This window comes from Alligator sinensis, unplaced genomic scaffold, assembly GCF_000455745.1.
Source record: "Alligator sinensis unplaced genomic scaffold, ASM45574v1 scaffold422_1, whole genome shotgun sequence".
Lineage (NCBI taxonomy): Eukaryota > Metazoa > Chordata > Crocodylia > Alligatoridae > Alligator > Alligator sinensis.
In genome coordinates, this window is record NW_005842323.1 from 932387 (window position 1) to 946753 (window position 14367).

A 14367-nucleotide genomic window follows, 5' to 3' on the forward strand; every position below is an offset into this window, starting at 1 on the left:
AATCTGTCAGGACCAGCTGACTTGAAGGTGTCCAGCCTCTCAAGGTGATCCTTTACTAGATCAACGCCGATGCTGGGTATAAATACGCCCTCACCCTGGCCATCCCACATCTTGCTAGGCAGGGCAGTCCCATTGGACTTATGAAAGACCGACACGAAGTACCCATTAAGCAGGTTGCCCTTTTCCTGGCTGTTGGTTATCAGCTGTCCCGTATGGTTTAGCAGGGGTCCAATGTTACTCCTGCTTTTTTCCGACTCCCTACATATCTGAAAAAGGACTTTTTGTTATCCTTGATATGTGAAGCCAGATGGAGCTCGGTTACAGCCTTGGCTTTCCTGATCCACTCCCTGCAGGTATGGGCCAGTGCTGAGAACTCCTCCTTGGTGGTAATTCTAGCCTTCCATCCTTTATAAGTCTCTCTTTTGAGGTGTAGGAGGTCCTTAAGTTCCCTGCTGAGCCAAGGGGGCTGCTGTGCCCTTTTGCTATCCTTCCTCTGAGATGGGATGGCCATCCCTTGTGCTGTCAGTATTGCTCCCTTCAAGAGCAACCACTCCTCTTGGACTCCTTTTCCTGTCAAGTCGTGGTCCCTTAGGGCCTTGACAATGAGCCTCCTGAGCTTGTCAAAGTCAGCTTTCCTGAAGTTGAGGACTTCTGCATTGCTGACTGACTTGCCAGCTTTGCAATGGGTAGTAAAGGTGATCAGCTTATGGTCACTATCGCCCAGCTTCCCATCGATTCTTAGGTCACTGACTAGGTCATCCCCTTTGGCCAGTACCAGGTCCAGCAGTGCTTTACCTCTTGTCAGCCCATAGACTTCTTGAGTCAGGTAGAGCTCGTCCATGCACATGAGGCAGCTTTGCGACCGATCGGATTTGGCTGAGTGCTCTTCCCATGAGATGTCTGGGTAGTTAAAGTCTCCCATGGCAACCATGCACCAAGAGCATGCAGCCTCAGCCAGTTCCCTGGTGAATTCCTGGTCCTGCTCTTGTTTCTGGTTAGGAGGTCTGTAGTAGACTCCTACCATGATGTCCCTTGTGCCACACTCCCCACATATTTTAACCCAGAGGGACTCCAGTCGTCCTTCCTGGGTGCCAGTGTCAATTTGCAGGGATGTGTAGCTGTCCTTGACATAGAGAGCTACACCCCCACCCCTTTTGTCTACACGATCTCTCCTGTACAGGGTATAACCATCTATACCTGTGGCCCAGTCATAGGTGGAGTTCCACCAGGTCTCTGTTAACCCTATGAGGTTGTAATCATTCTTGTTTAGCAGGAGACCAGTTCCTCCTGTTTATTCCTCAAGCTCCTGGCATTGGTGTACAGGCGGGCATGTGTCCCATTGGGGGCTCTTGCCTTCTCCACAGATTGATCTGGGGCTAGGGTAGCGGTGGGTTCCCTTAAGTGCCTTAGCCTGCTGGATTTAGAAAGGTTGCCCAGTGGGCTTGCAGTGGTGGTAATTCCCCCAAGCTCCGGCAGGCTTAGTTTAAAGCCTGGTCGAGCAGGTCAGCCAGATTGCCCCTGCCAGAGTTGGTTTATCCCCATGACACGTGAAAATACTGCTGAAGAAAAAATATTTTTCTGGTGGAATGGACTGGACAGCATCAGGTATCATGGATTTTCAGTAAATTTCCTGGGGAGAGGAGATCTGTTTCTCTTGAAATTATACACTTTGGACTTTGTAGCTCAGGAACAAAATGCAGAATTCTCCAAGGAAATGCGTCACAGTACAGGGTATAACTAGATCTTTATGCAGTTGTGTTGCTTCTTTCATTAGTTATGATTCTTACAGTGTGGGTTTAAGTACAAAATGAGTTGACTTCCTGGTACGTTTTTCCTTCCTTGGATAGTGTATGCACAACAAACTATTGTGGGTAAAAATTTTTGTAGGCACTCCTTTGGGGAAAAATAGGCAGCAAATTATGAATTGTAGGTAAGGATTGATGGGCAAAACACTATCTAAGTAGTAATCCAGGCCCAGCAGCATTACTTGGGGTGGGCAAGCAGGGCACCAGCACTGGGTGCCAATTTAGTAGGGGGCACCAGAATTGCATCCCTCACCTCCATGGAATCTGTGTACAGGCAGCAGAAGCAGCCTCACAGCATTGCTCTAGACAAGGCAAGCAGACCATACCGTGGCTTTAGCAGCAGTAGCTGGGGACCGCTTTTAAGTCTCCAGGATAGATACGACTCCTGCAACCCATTCCCTCCCTCCTCTTGGAAACCCTTCCTCTGGCACTCAGGGGCACCTCCCTGCTCCCTTCCTCATTAATTCCAGCAGTGCTAGTTATGCCTCCCTTTGTCTAGTCATAGAATAGCAGACACTGGAACCTCAGTTCTGAGGTACACCACCACAGCAGTGAGGGAATTTCCTAGTACTAGAATAGGGACAATTTTGCATTTCAAAACTAAGATGCCTTGGGAGATCCATAGTAGGTAAGCTTTGCAGCTCTTGCCTGAAGCGTCATTGGCTCAAGGTAGATTATAGAATATCACTCTATACAAAATAGTTACAAAATTAAGAAGTCCAGAAGTGGATATGCCAAGAATAAAGAACTTTTAAACTTTCTGCAACATTTGCATTTGAAAGACTAAGGCTATATCTATCTATGGTAAAATTACCATACTCCTGAGTACCCTCAAACAGGCTGGACTGTTCCAGGCAGGCTGCTTTCTGAACTGGAAGCAGAGTAGCTGTGTCCACATGGTGTTGTAGATAGGGTCATTATCTTGGCCAGGCTAATTGGCACACCAATTTAGAAGACAACCTATCTGAAATATTGTAGAGGTCTTGTGGAGAGGCTGTTCTTGAGCATAATAAGGTCCAGGCAAAGGTGAAATGGTATTACGTGTCCGGTAATTTTTCCATCCAGCTTCTCAGCTCCATTGACAATTCCTGTGGTGGCTGCTGAATTCTACCATTTCCAGACAAGCATGCATGTGCACTGAACAGCCTATAGGATAGTTCACACCTGGAAGCTTTCTAGAAATAATGGAGAGCTCACTAGTATTTTCATAAAGTCATATTCCAGCCACGAGTAGGCTCAGGAGTTGGGACAGCATGCTTGGCAGAATTTTATAGGGAGAGAAACTGGAGAAGTGGTTTTAATAAGAAATTAAACCTGAACAAGTAGGTGAAGGATTTCCTGGTTTGCCCTTGCAAGATGAAATGTTGCAGTAATGCAAATTCTCCCCTAGCTGCTCCTGTGGGCTTGAGGGAAGAGGCTTGTGGGGGCGAGCAGTGCTCAGTAAATACCACTTCTGCAGTGGGCTTCAGGTTGACTTAGCCATATGGATTCTCTCTCTTCCAGGTATGTGTACCATAGCTCCAAATGGATGGTGGCTGGCAATGCTGACTCCCCAGTACCCCCACGGGTATACATCCATCCTGACTCACTGGCTTCGGGAGATACCTGGATGAGGCAAGTGGTCAGTTTTGATAAACTCAAACTGACCAACAACGAGCTTGATGATCAAGGCCACGTAAGTCAGAACCAGTGCTGACAATTGCCGTCCTAGTCCCACAGCAACCACCCCCACTTCCTTCCTCCCCACCACACCTCAGCTCCCACAAAATGACATTGCTTCTCAGACATTCTGCTGTGGGTAAATGGATATAGCCATTCCACATGGAGCTGTAGAGTTCTCTTGCCTGGCTCTACTACTTTCACCCTCAGATACTGCTAATCCATAAAGCTGTAAACGCTTCTCTCTCTGCCTGTTCTCCATTTGGGATGGGAGTTCAGTTTGGTGATGCAGCTTATAACAGGAAGAAGACTTTCATATACAGTTGTGAGATGTGGATAAAAACAGCACAATTTTGTAACAAAAGGCATTAGTCTTGAGGGTCCTTTATCCCGTCTTCAACCAACCTTGTGTGATAATTAGGACAGTGTGAGTAATGAGTAATAATAAATAACTACTAGTAACTATAATTATAATAGTTATAGGAATACTACATCCCAAAGAAAAATAATTTCTTTGTTTTTTCTTTCTTTCCTTCAAGATAATACTACATTCAATGCACAAGTACCAGCCCCGAGTTCATGTGATCCGTAAGGATTTTAGTAGTGATCTGTCTCCTACAAAGCCAGTGCCTGCAGGTGATGGAGTGAAAACTTTCAGCTTCCCTGAGACTGTCTTCACCACAGTGACAGCATACCAAAATCAACAGGTAAAGCTATGCCCCAGGCAACCATTGGCCCCTTCATTTGCAGTATTTGATTCTGTACTTATAAAAATATCAGCAAGTTATTCAGACAAGGTTATTTGGGGAGATGTGATATCTTTTATTAGACCAACTAGATAGTTGGAAAAATTGTTTTTGCAGGCTTTTGGGCACTGCCTGAAGAAGGGTGTTTATGCCTGAAAGCTTGCAAAGAACAATTTCTCCAACTATTTAGTTGGTCCAATAAAAGATATCACATCTACCCAAAGAATTTTGTCTGCCTAAGTCCTTAGACCAACATGGCTACAACCAACAACCCTAAAGCATGTTATTTATGCCTCTGTGAGACATTTCATTCTCCAACGAAGATTGCTCAAGAAATAAATACAGACAGGCTATGCAAAAAGGGTTTTTTTGTTTCTTTTTTTTGTCTCTGTTTTGCAGTAGGATGATAATGACCTTCTGGTGCTCTGCTGGAAAATCCTTGTGGAGACAAGGGGCCAGATTCTATTCCAAATATTCAACATGTAAGTGGAATTAGGTGCCCAAGTGTGATCTTCATATTCCACCCTGCTCTAGTCCCTGAAAAGCTGTTAATACAAAAGGTGAACAGATCCTCCTTCACCTCACTGCTTTTTTGTGACTCAGTCTTAAAAGAAAGATGACAGTGTGCTACAAAAGTAGATGTATTGATTGATTTTTAGGGACTTGAACACGATGGGATAGAATTGCACTTAGGCACCCGAGTTCACTTAGATGCCTAATAGGTGACTGTGGCAGGGCATAGGTTTTGCTTGCCACTTCAAATGGTTGAGCATGATGCAGAACAGCTTGCAGGTGGGAGCAGACCCAATCAGATGTTCACATGGTGGTCAGGAGGCCGCCTGATTGGTGGAGATGCTGGGGCATCTGGGTATAAGACCAGGCCCTGAGACATGAATGATGCGTGCCCACCCCCGGAGGCTGGGGTGGGGGAATGGTGAGCTCTCACAGGTGGTGGTGGTGGCAAGCAAGGAGCTCCCACAGGTCGCCACAGTGGTGTTGGTGGTGCGGGGAAGTGGCGAGCACCGACCAGCAGTCAGTGACCACCCGCATATGCCTCCGGCAGTGTCAGCGGCAGCCACCAGCAATCAGGGACCACCCGCAGACTCTGATGGCAGTGTCAGTGATGAGGGAGGGTGGCGAGTGGTGACTGCCTGCAGGCAATGCTGGCAGTGTACGTGGTGCTTTTCACATGGGGTGCACTGCCAATCTTAAGGGGTGCACGTGCACCTGCATGCACCCCCTATGTGTTGGGGAATGCTGCTGGAGTAACATTGCCTGGCTGGAGGATCCTGCTCCCAGAACATCTGGAGGTTAAGCTGAGGAACTATGGGGATAGAGGAGGTTCCTGGTCCTAGGGAATGACCTAAAACTACACCAATCTGGGGAGGATGGTTTGGTGGGGCTGCCTGTGGCAGGGCAGTTTCCAAGAAATGCCACACCTGTGACTCCCTAGTGAAAGGTATCAGTCGCTGGAAAGTCTCAGCCTTGCTGCCTTGTGGGTGACCCTGTGGAGGAGAAAGGCTTGGGGATCACACCTTGACAGAAAAGCACAGGGCCTAGGCTCTTTGAGTGGGGCCTGAGGTAGGATTCAGGGTGATAGAAGGGGGCCTGAAATGAGGGCCAAGGCCCACAGAGTGAGGCCTGAGGTCCAAGGGGTGTAAGACAGCAGTCCAGTGAAGGGCAGGGTAGAAAACCGAGTGAGGGGGCAGAGTAGAGGCCCTGATGAGAGGGGCATGTGGCCAAGGTAAATCTGAAGACACCTGAAGCCAAGTTTGGGCCTGAAGCTGTGTGTGGCCCAGGAATGGTGTTGCCCTGTGGGGTCAGGCCAGCTCTCAGGATCTCAATATTGCACTATTAGACAGGAGGGTGTGAACCAATTGCACATATACAAACACACACACTACCAGCTCAGGCACATACACATCTAAACCAGCCTAGGCACATGCATACCTATCATCAATTCAATCACATACACTATACACCCCAAAAGTTAGACACAGATCAATAATTCGTATACCTTGCACACAATGACACACACACACATTTTTTTTTTTATATATATATATATATATGGACATCACATCTCTGAAAATATCCAGGTAAGTAACTTCCCCAAATACTTGCATTTCCAAGGAAACTTTTGGATAACATGGAAAAAGATCTTTAAAAGGAAACGGTGGATATTGCTTATCCCTAAACATATTTCTTTGGATTAAATCTGTTGTATTTACTTGGGAATTCAATACATCAAAATTGGCCACAGTCAAGCTATCAATATTGGTGGGGGCAGATAAGTGGTGGCAAGGAGGAGACAGCCAGGAAAGAAACTGAGGCAGAAACTTGGCTACTCAGAGGAAAAGGAAAAGGCAGTGGGGATAAGACAGTGGCAAAGAAACGGGGGTTTGGAGGCAGAGAGGAGCTCAGGACAGGTATTGGAGGTGGTGGTGAGCCAGAAGCAGGAGAGGAAGAAATGAGACAGAAGTTAGAGGGGTGAGGAGCAGATTGGAGCAGGGCCAAACCATACTGAAGCGTAACCCAACTTAGAGGCCCAAATAACAGTTTTATTATACAGACAACACACTACACAGCCCCATGAAGTTATTGGTTCTCTCACACACACACACACACACAATGGCAGCAGGAGAAAGACTCAGTGGAAGGGCTGGAGTCCAGGTAGGGAAGAGAAGCAGAGTCCAAGTCCTTGGTTGAAGGGGGCGGGGGGTGGGATTGCTACCTATCCAGGATGGAAAGGGGACTGGAATGGCAACAGAAACTAGCTTGAAAAAAGGAAAAACCTGATAAAGTGTCCTCCCTAGAAAGGAAAATCTGATTTGCAATTTGTTTCTGAAGGATAGAGGGTTTAAAATCAAGGCAAGAAAAAGTAAAAAATATCATTTTGCTTGGACATTTCTACATGTAGACATCAGTATCATAAACTCAATGACAAATTAAATCTTCAAGAAAAATAAAAAAATTTGCAGTAAGTGACAACTCCATCTCATTATAATACAAAACATTCTTATATTAATGATTCTAACACTTTCAAGCAGTAGCACTAAATTCCTATTGAACTTTCTGGGCCACTGAAAGGATACTTTCTCTTTTGTGGGGAGTTTATAATCCCGTCATGTTACCTAATCGTCTGAAAATTATATATGTTGGGAAATCAAAGGAAGAGAAAAGAAAGCCTGAAAACAAGCACAGAATAAGTGCCGAGACATGCAGAGCCCCAGTCTTGGGGCACACTGCTCCCCAGCCAGCTTCTCTATGGCTGACTGGGGCACAGTTTGCCTTGAGATGAGGGCTCCACATGCCTCAGTGTGGGGGCTCTGCAGTGGAGCCCTTGCAGTGAGGCACGCAGACAAAAGGAGCAGCCAGCCCAGAGCTGTTCCCTTGTCTTGAGGCACACTGCACCCCAACCAGCCAGGGAGTGGCTGGCTGGGGGTGCATCATGCCTCAGTGTGGGGACTCTGCAGCACAGACACATGGAAGCAGACAACCCTGGGCTTTCTGCCTGGTCCCGTCTCCACATGCTGCTCCCTGGTTGGCTGGAGCACAGAGGTCTTAGTGCAGGGGCTCTGTAGAGCAGAGACAGGGGAGCCTCCATCTCTGCATTTGTCCTGGCACACAGCAGTTTGGTGTGCTTTGCACCACTCCTTTTGGCAGGGTTTTGTTTTTTTACCAGGAAATCTGAGTAGCAAATTTTGCCCCAGCACTGCAATTTAGCAGCGAGGGGCATGGTGTAACATGCAATATATGTGGTTTGTGGTGCTGCAAAGGTTTGTAGTTCCACAAAGTACACATACCTGCACATCTAGATCTGGTCTTCATGGCTGCAAAACCTATAAATCTGTAACCCGGGCGGTACTCCAAGAGGTACCCCCTCTCCAATTGAAGGGATCAAAGCAGGTGCACAAGCGCTGTGGGAGGTGTAGGGACTCTCCTCTCCCTTAGAGCAGAGCCAGACAACCACTGGGGACTTAACCATATACCTTTTAATGAGGGAACAATACTGGGAAAATAACAGGCATAAATCAGGGGCTATAGTGGACACCACAATGCCGCAAGGGGGCAGGATTCAACAAAGGTTAGACACTTACAATCACTGACAAAAGACAGGGTTAACAAAATATAAAATACAAACAGCAGAGCAAACAATACTGGTTGGGGGAATATAAAAAGGCACAAAATACAAAATGTCAAAGGACAAGGAAATATAGGGCCTAGGTACCCGAAGGGGAAGAGCACAACGGCCCCTTTCCATTGCAAGATTTGCTTCTTGCTAGCTTGCTCACCCCAAGTCATCCAGCTGGGACTTGAATTCAGATCTCCCACATGGTAGGCAGAAACACTACCACATAGCCACCACTAGTAGCACTGCTCTAAGCTGCTAGGGGTCTTGACCTTCCTGGAGCCCTGGCCTCACGTTGAGCTGCCTGGCCTCTGATTGGAGGAGCTGGAAGCTGAGCTGGGAACCTCTCAAGTCACTGCTCAGATCCTTGCTGGAGCGGGAAGCCTTTCCTGCTAACCACAGCCTCTCATAGGGGATCCTGGAGCCCAGTAGGAAGCCTCTCCTGCTGGCCACACGCCCCCCTGCCGAGGGTCCAACTGCTGCCTGCAGGTCCCACTCCTTCAGGCTCTTCTGGGGCAACTGCTCCTGCCCCGCTGGTTCAGCTCTTTGAAGCTCCTTCCTCGTGGTCCCTCACTACTCTCTTCCCTGAGTCAGCGGCGCTGCCCCTGTTATCCCCCTCCAGGTGACCCAAGGGGCCAATCAGGGGACATGGAGGGTGAGTCTCTGGGTCCTGATTGGTGAGGAAAGGGAATCCCAGTCCTCAAATCATCTTTCACCCCTTCAAAACCCCTGGGCCAAATCATTACCAGATTGGTGAGGAAAGGGAATCCCAAGTCCTCCAATAATCATATTTTGCCCTTTCAAAACCCGTAGGCTAAGTCACCACCAGCCAACCTGTCACAAATCTGTAATGGTTTGTGTCACATCTTGCCTACTAAGGCCCTCTGAGGGCAGTTTCTCTGACCCTTAAGTCCTCCACCTACTGCGCATGGCCCTGTGCATTTGCAGCACTCTGAAGTTGGGATACAAAGCTTGGCCATTTGCCAGGGACTCTGGGTGGGTTTGTGGTAGGAATTGAGTAATTTAGAAACCCACTCTATGTCACCTCCTTGAGCTTTCTTCAGCCAAGACCTGAACTCAAACCAGAGCTTTCATGAAGAGCCTGACATGTTTAGGAACATTTCCTTCATTTTCTAGCTGAGGTGAGAAGTGCAAGAACATGTGATTCTTGGGAGAGAAAGCAAAGGTGCCAGAAATCACAGCCTGTTCTTGGGAGGTCTGTAGTCTGGCGCTGCAGAACGCAAGGCACAGGTCCTACCCTTTGATATATTAATCCAAGGTAGTATAGAGGAGGAATTACACAAGGCTGCTTACGGACCATGGAGCCATAACTCATCTGGTATGAGGTGCAGCTCCCACAGCTGGCATTTGCTATTGCTGTTTACATTCACTCCCACACTCAAGTTCTCTTCACCCATAGAAAACTGCCAAACACAAACAGGGTCTTTGCAATGAAAATGAGACAAGGAAACTGCTTAGACCAGCTCTGAGTAGACAGGAATAAGAAGCCACTGGGAGGCAGAGCTGAAAAAATAATCTCCTTATGCCTGGGACTGCCATGGGTTTTAGATTGTGGTCTACTGCCACCTGCACAGGCCTGATGCAACTATCCAAGACTGCAAGATACAGCTGGAAGCAGATTTGACAGTGATGAGACACTGACAGCCCTTGTCCCCCTGCTTTATCTGTATCAGGTTAGGGTGCTTTTGGTGTTTTTGACAGGGTTAATACTGTAAATTTAGGAATAGGTTAGACAAGAACTTATATAGGATAGTTTTGATAGGGATAATCCTGTTTTGGGAAGGGAGTTAGATTAGATGACCTCTGGAAGTTCCTTTCAGACCTATGACTCCATGTCTCTAAGGCAATAGCTTTCAATTTGTAGTCCCTGGACCCCTGAGGGTCCACACAGACTATTTCTAAAAGTTCTGCGAAAGATGACTATGATCAGTCAAAAAGGATATGAATATGCTTAGTTACAATTCAAAGGGGGCCACACCTCCATTCAGAATTTCCAAAAGGTCTGTACCTCCATTTGAAATTTTTTAGGGGCCCACAAATTAAAGTTTGAAAACCACTGCTCTTTTATGACTTTTGCAGTTAGTGAGTGAACAGGCTCCAAGATGGGGTGGGGAAAAATATAAAAAGATGAACACCTGCTGCTGAGACAAGGGATAGGCAAGGGTGGTAGGAGGGGGAGATGTTGGGCTGGGGACAGATGGAGAGAATAAGAGCAACTATAGCCATGCCCACATTAGGGGGTTTTGGCATTCCAAAAAGTCATTAAAGGGTGTGATTATTTTCCCCATGATTGTATTGGCAATCATTTAGATGTATATCCTGCCTGAGAATGGGGGAAGAGGACAGGTGAGGGGAGGCAAAGAGAAATGTGCCACCCTCACTGAACACACGATGGCTCTAAGTCAGTGATTCTCAAACTGTGGGTGGCAACCCCAAATGGGGTTGCAACATTAGCAAATAGGGTCATGGGGGTGAGGAGATGTGGGTTGGGAGTGAGGGGCCATACTGAGGAAATAGGGTCATGCTGAGGAAGCGGGGCTATAAGTGGGGTCACGAGGAGGAATAATTTGGGAAGCACTGCTCTAAGCACAGAATACCACGAAGTGGAGTTCAGTAGGGTTAAGAGGGAGGGTTGAAAAACCCTTCTTATTACAAAACAATCTTAAACCCTACCTGATTCTTCATGAATGATCCTTCAGTGGCATTAGGGACCCCATTTTATTGGGAAAAATGTCTGTGGAAACAATAATCCTCAAAGGGAATTTGCAAAACACCTTTCACAGACAAGTCTATGAACTTCACTTCATTAATCTACTTAATGCAAAAAATCATGGTCTAAATATAGACATTGGATTATGACACACTATAACCTGCCTAACATCTGACTCCTCAGGTAACCTCTCCACTTTTTACCAGCTATGTTCATTCCCTTTTCCCCTCCCTCCCCACTCCTGTCCCTTGTCCTTTGACTACAGCTACATTATTTTCCCCACCTGTTCCACACCTACTGACTAACTCAATTTACATTTGAACTGGCTGGCTTTCTTGCATACATACTGGCCTGTAGCTGCTTTACTACTCCATCCAGGAAAAGCAGAGACCAACTGCAGATGCTTCCTCTGCCTGCCCAAGGGTTTTTTTACCTGAAGGCTTGCAAAGAAGAATTTTTCCAACTATTTGAGTTGGTTTAATAAAAGATATCAGATTTACCCAAAGAACCTTGTCTGTGGAAACTATATTAACCTGCTAGCAAACCTGCCAAAGGGTTCCCTCTACTGCAGTTCCACATTCAAAAATTCAGATTTCTATAGGCACTAGTTCCAGGACAGCTGCAAACCCAAGTAGCAGAAGTTAAGTTCACAACTCCCACTTTTCTAGAAGCGGAATTCCAGCTTGGAGGTCACTATTCAGCAGATGTGCTGGATCCCAATAGATATAAAGCACCTGTGATTGTCATCTAGCTTAGCTGTCTTCTTTTTAGCTGTGATGTCAGAGAACTGAAGCTCTAATATATTTCACTTCTAGAGATGTGGTTGTCTGAAGCAGATGGAGGGAAGTTGACCTTGCTAGGACTCCAGCTGATCAGTTCTAGAAATGGGTAGGATAGGGCTTCTACACTGGCCTCTTTCACCAGCATCAAATTTAGGTTAAAAAAATATAGTAGGAAGGGAGATCCTTAACAGGTGCTGACTCAGACCATCTTTTTCTGTGTTAAAAGGAAATAAATAGGTCCTTAAGACCAGAAGACTTCAGTGGGCAGCCAAGTTCTGTGTAGATTTATGGCTGTTTTGCCTAGATAATGGGGGACTAGGTACTGCTCTCTGAAACCTGTGCTCTGTGGTTGCTGTTGGATTTTTCCTTAACATGGTTTGGGGAGTGAGTTAGTAGGAAATAATGAGGTGTTGGGTAAAGAGAAGCAGGAGAGGCACTGCAAATAAAATCCAAAAATAAATTGTCTGGTTCTTAACTTTCCTTTGCAGATTACCAGATTAAAAATTGACCGAAACCCTTTTGCTAAAGGATTCAGAGATTCTGGGAGAAACAGGTAAGAAGAGTTTATTTATCTTATGGATTTGGTGTTTAAAACAATGGAGGCTTTGGTCCCCAATAAGGGCTACAAGGTGTCACTCAAATGGAAGTCGACCTAATCACCTTAATACTTTAATATCTCTAAAATGGTATTCTTCTTCTTAAATAATTGGATTTTTGTAGCAGATAGAATAGTAAGGCTGGAAGAGATGTCACAAGGCCATCTAGGTCAGCCTGTGCTCAAGTTAGGATCATCCTTGACTAAGGCATCCCAAACAAGTATCTGTTGAACTGGCTTCTGAAAATTTCCAGGCATCCTGTTCAAATGCTTGACCATCCTTCTAACCACCAACCTAAATTTCCTTTGTTGAAGCTTTAGGGCATTGCTCCTAGCCGTGTCCCCTACAGCTACAGAGAAAAGCCCATCTCCAGCCAGCCTCTCTATAATCACCCTTCAGGTATTTTGAACACTGTTATCTAATCCCCTCTCAGTCTTCTCTTCTCCAGACTAATTAACTATAGCTCTTCCAGCCTTTCCTTGTAAGTCATGCTCCATGGGCCTCTAATAATTCTTGTCACTCTCTGCTGGACTCTCTCCAATCTGTCCATATCATTCTTGAAGTGTGGGGCCCAAAACTGGATACATTACTTTAGGTAAGACCTCACCAGTGCTGAGTAGAGCAAAAGAATCTCTTCCCTTGATTTGCAGGTGACACTCCTGCTAATATGGCCCAGGCCTATTTTGCAACAAGAACATACTGTTGGCTCATATTCAGTTAAGGTCCACAGTAATCCAGATCCTTCTCTGGAGTACTGCAGCCTACCCAGGCATTCCCTACTCTGTATTTGTGCACGAAATTATTTTGTCCTAAGTGCAGGATTTTGCATGATGTCCTTCTGAGTTTCATCTGGTTGATTGTGGACCATTTTTCTGGTCAATCCAGGTCATTCTGGATCCTAGCTCTACTCTCCAGAGTGCCTTTCCTTATGTTTCACTCATTGCTCCACCATATTCCTTTCTATTACACTTTTCTATGTCCTGTTAAGTCCCAGAAAAGCATTTTGCTTAGCTAATACAGAGTTTCAGTAGATGGAAATAGCTATAGACTAGTTATCCGAGAAATCAGGAACAGCTGTTTTTCTTTGCTGGGAAAGGTCTCTTATGTATTGGTAGTGTCAACTGAAAATGTTGTTCAGGTTAGCCAGACTAAACAGATCTAGTTCTTTCAGTGTTTTCTCAGAAATCGGTTCTGTTCTATTGTTCTTCAGTGAATTCCCTCCAGTTCATAAATGTTCTTCTGGTATTATGGTGCAGAACTCTATGAAATCTTGGTCAGGCTTTGTGACATTATGCCCCAAACTGCAGCTATTCATCTTGCTACTGTATTAGATTTCAAACTCCCATCTAATTTTCTGTTCACTGTTTCTTTTATGTGTCTTTCTGTTCCACTGCTTCCAAGAATATTTTTTTTTGTCCATTTTGTATATAAAGCCAAAAAAAATATATTTTCCTTGAAGTATATTTTCCCAAGTAAGTCTTAGTTTGCATTATCTGGCACACTATGAAATCTCTCTAGATTCTTTTGCATTATCTTTTTCTAAGGTTTGCAACACATTTCTACTTAGTATCATCTACAAAGTGCATTGTTCTGTTTTTCATTCTAAGTCTTTAATTATTATTATTTATTACTTTTATTGTAGTATAATATACATGGGTTATACAAGTAAAGATACTGTAAAAATATACTGCATTTTTTTTCAAAAATAGATGACAAATTTTAGACCTAGATTGACTGACAATTTGGGAAATGTAAATTAAAGCTGAGGTCACATAAAGACATGGCAAATAATGCATAGCATAGTAAAGGAAAATTTGACTTTGCTCTTTTTTTTATAATTGGAGCATGCCAGAAACCAAAATTTCTGTTCTAGAGCAGAATCCAACATGTTGGGGAGGGGGGGGGGGGGGGGGGGG

The 14367-nt window shown here is 45.4% G+C and overlaps 1 protein-coding gene across 6 annotated transcripts in view; it reads left to right on the plus strand.

The window, feature by feature from the left end:
* The window catches only part of TBX15 (T-box 15), a 174361-nt gene that overhangs the window by 101708 nt on the left and 58286 nt on the right, over positions 1-14367 (plus strand). For all 6 annotated transcript variants that reach the window (XM_006028556.3, XM_025209983.1, XM_025209984.1 and 3 more), the window contains 3 exons: positions 3309-3480; positions 4004-4171; positions 12344-12408. In XM_006028556.3, coding sequence (XP_006028618.2) covers positions 3309-3480; positions 4004-4171; positions 12344-12408 — 405 coding nt within the window. The remainder of the gene's footprint in view (positions 1-3308; positions 3481-4003; positions 4172-12343; positions 12409-14367) is intronic.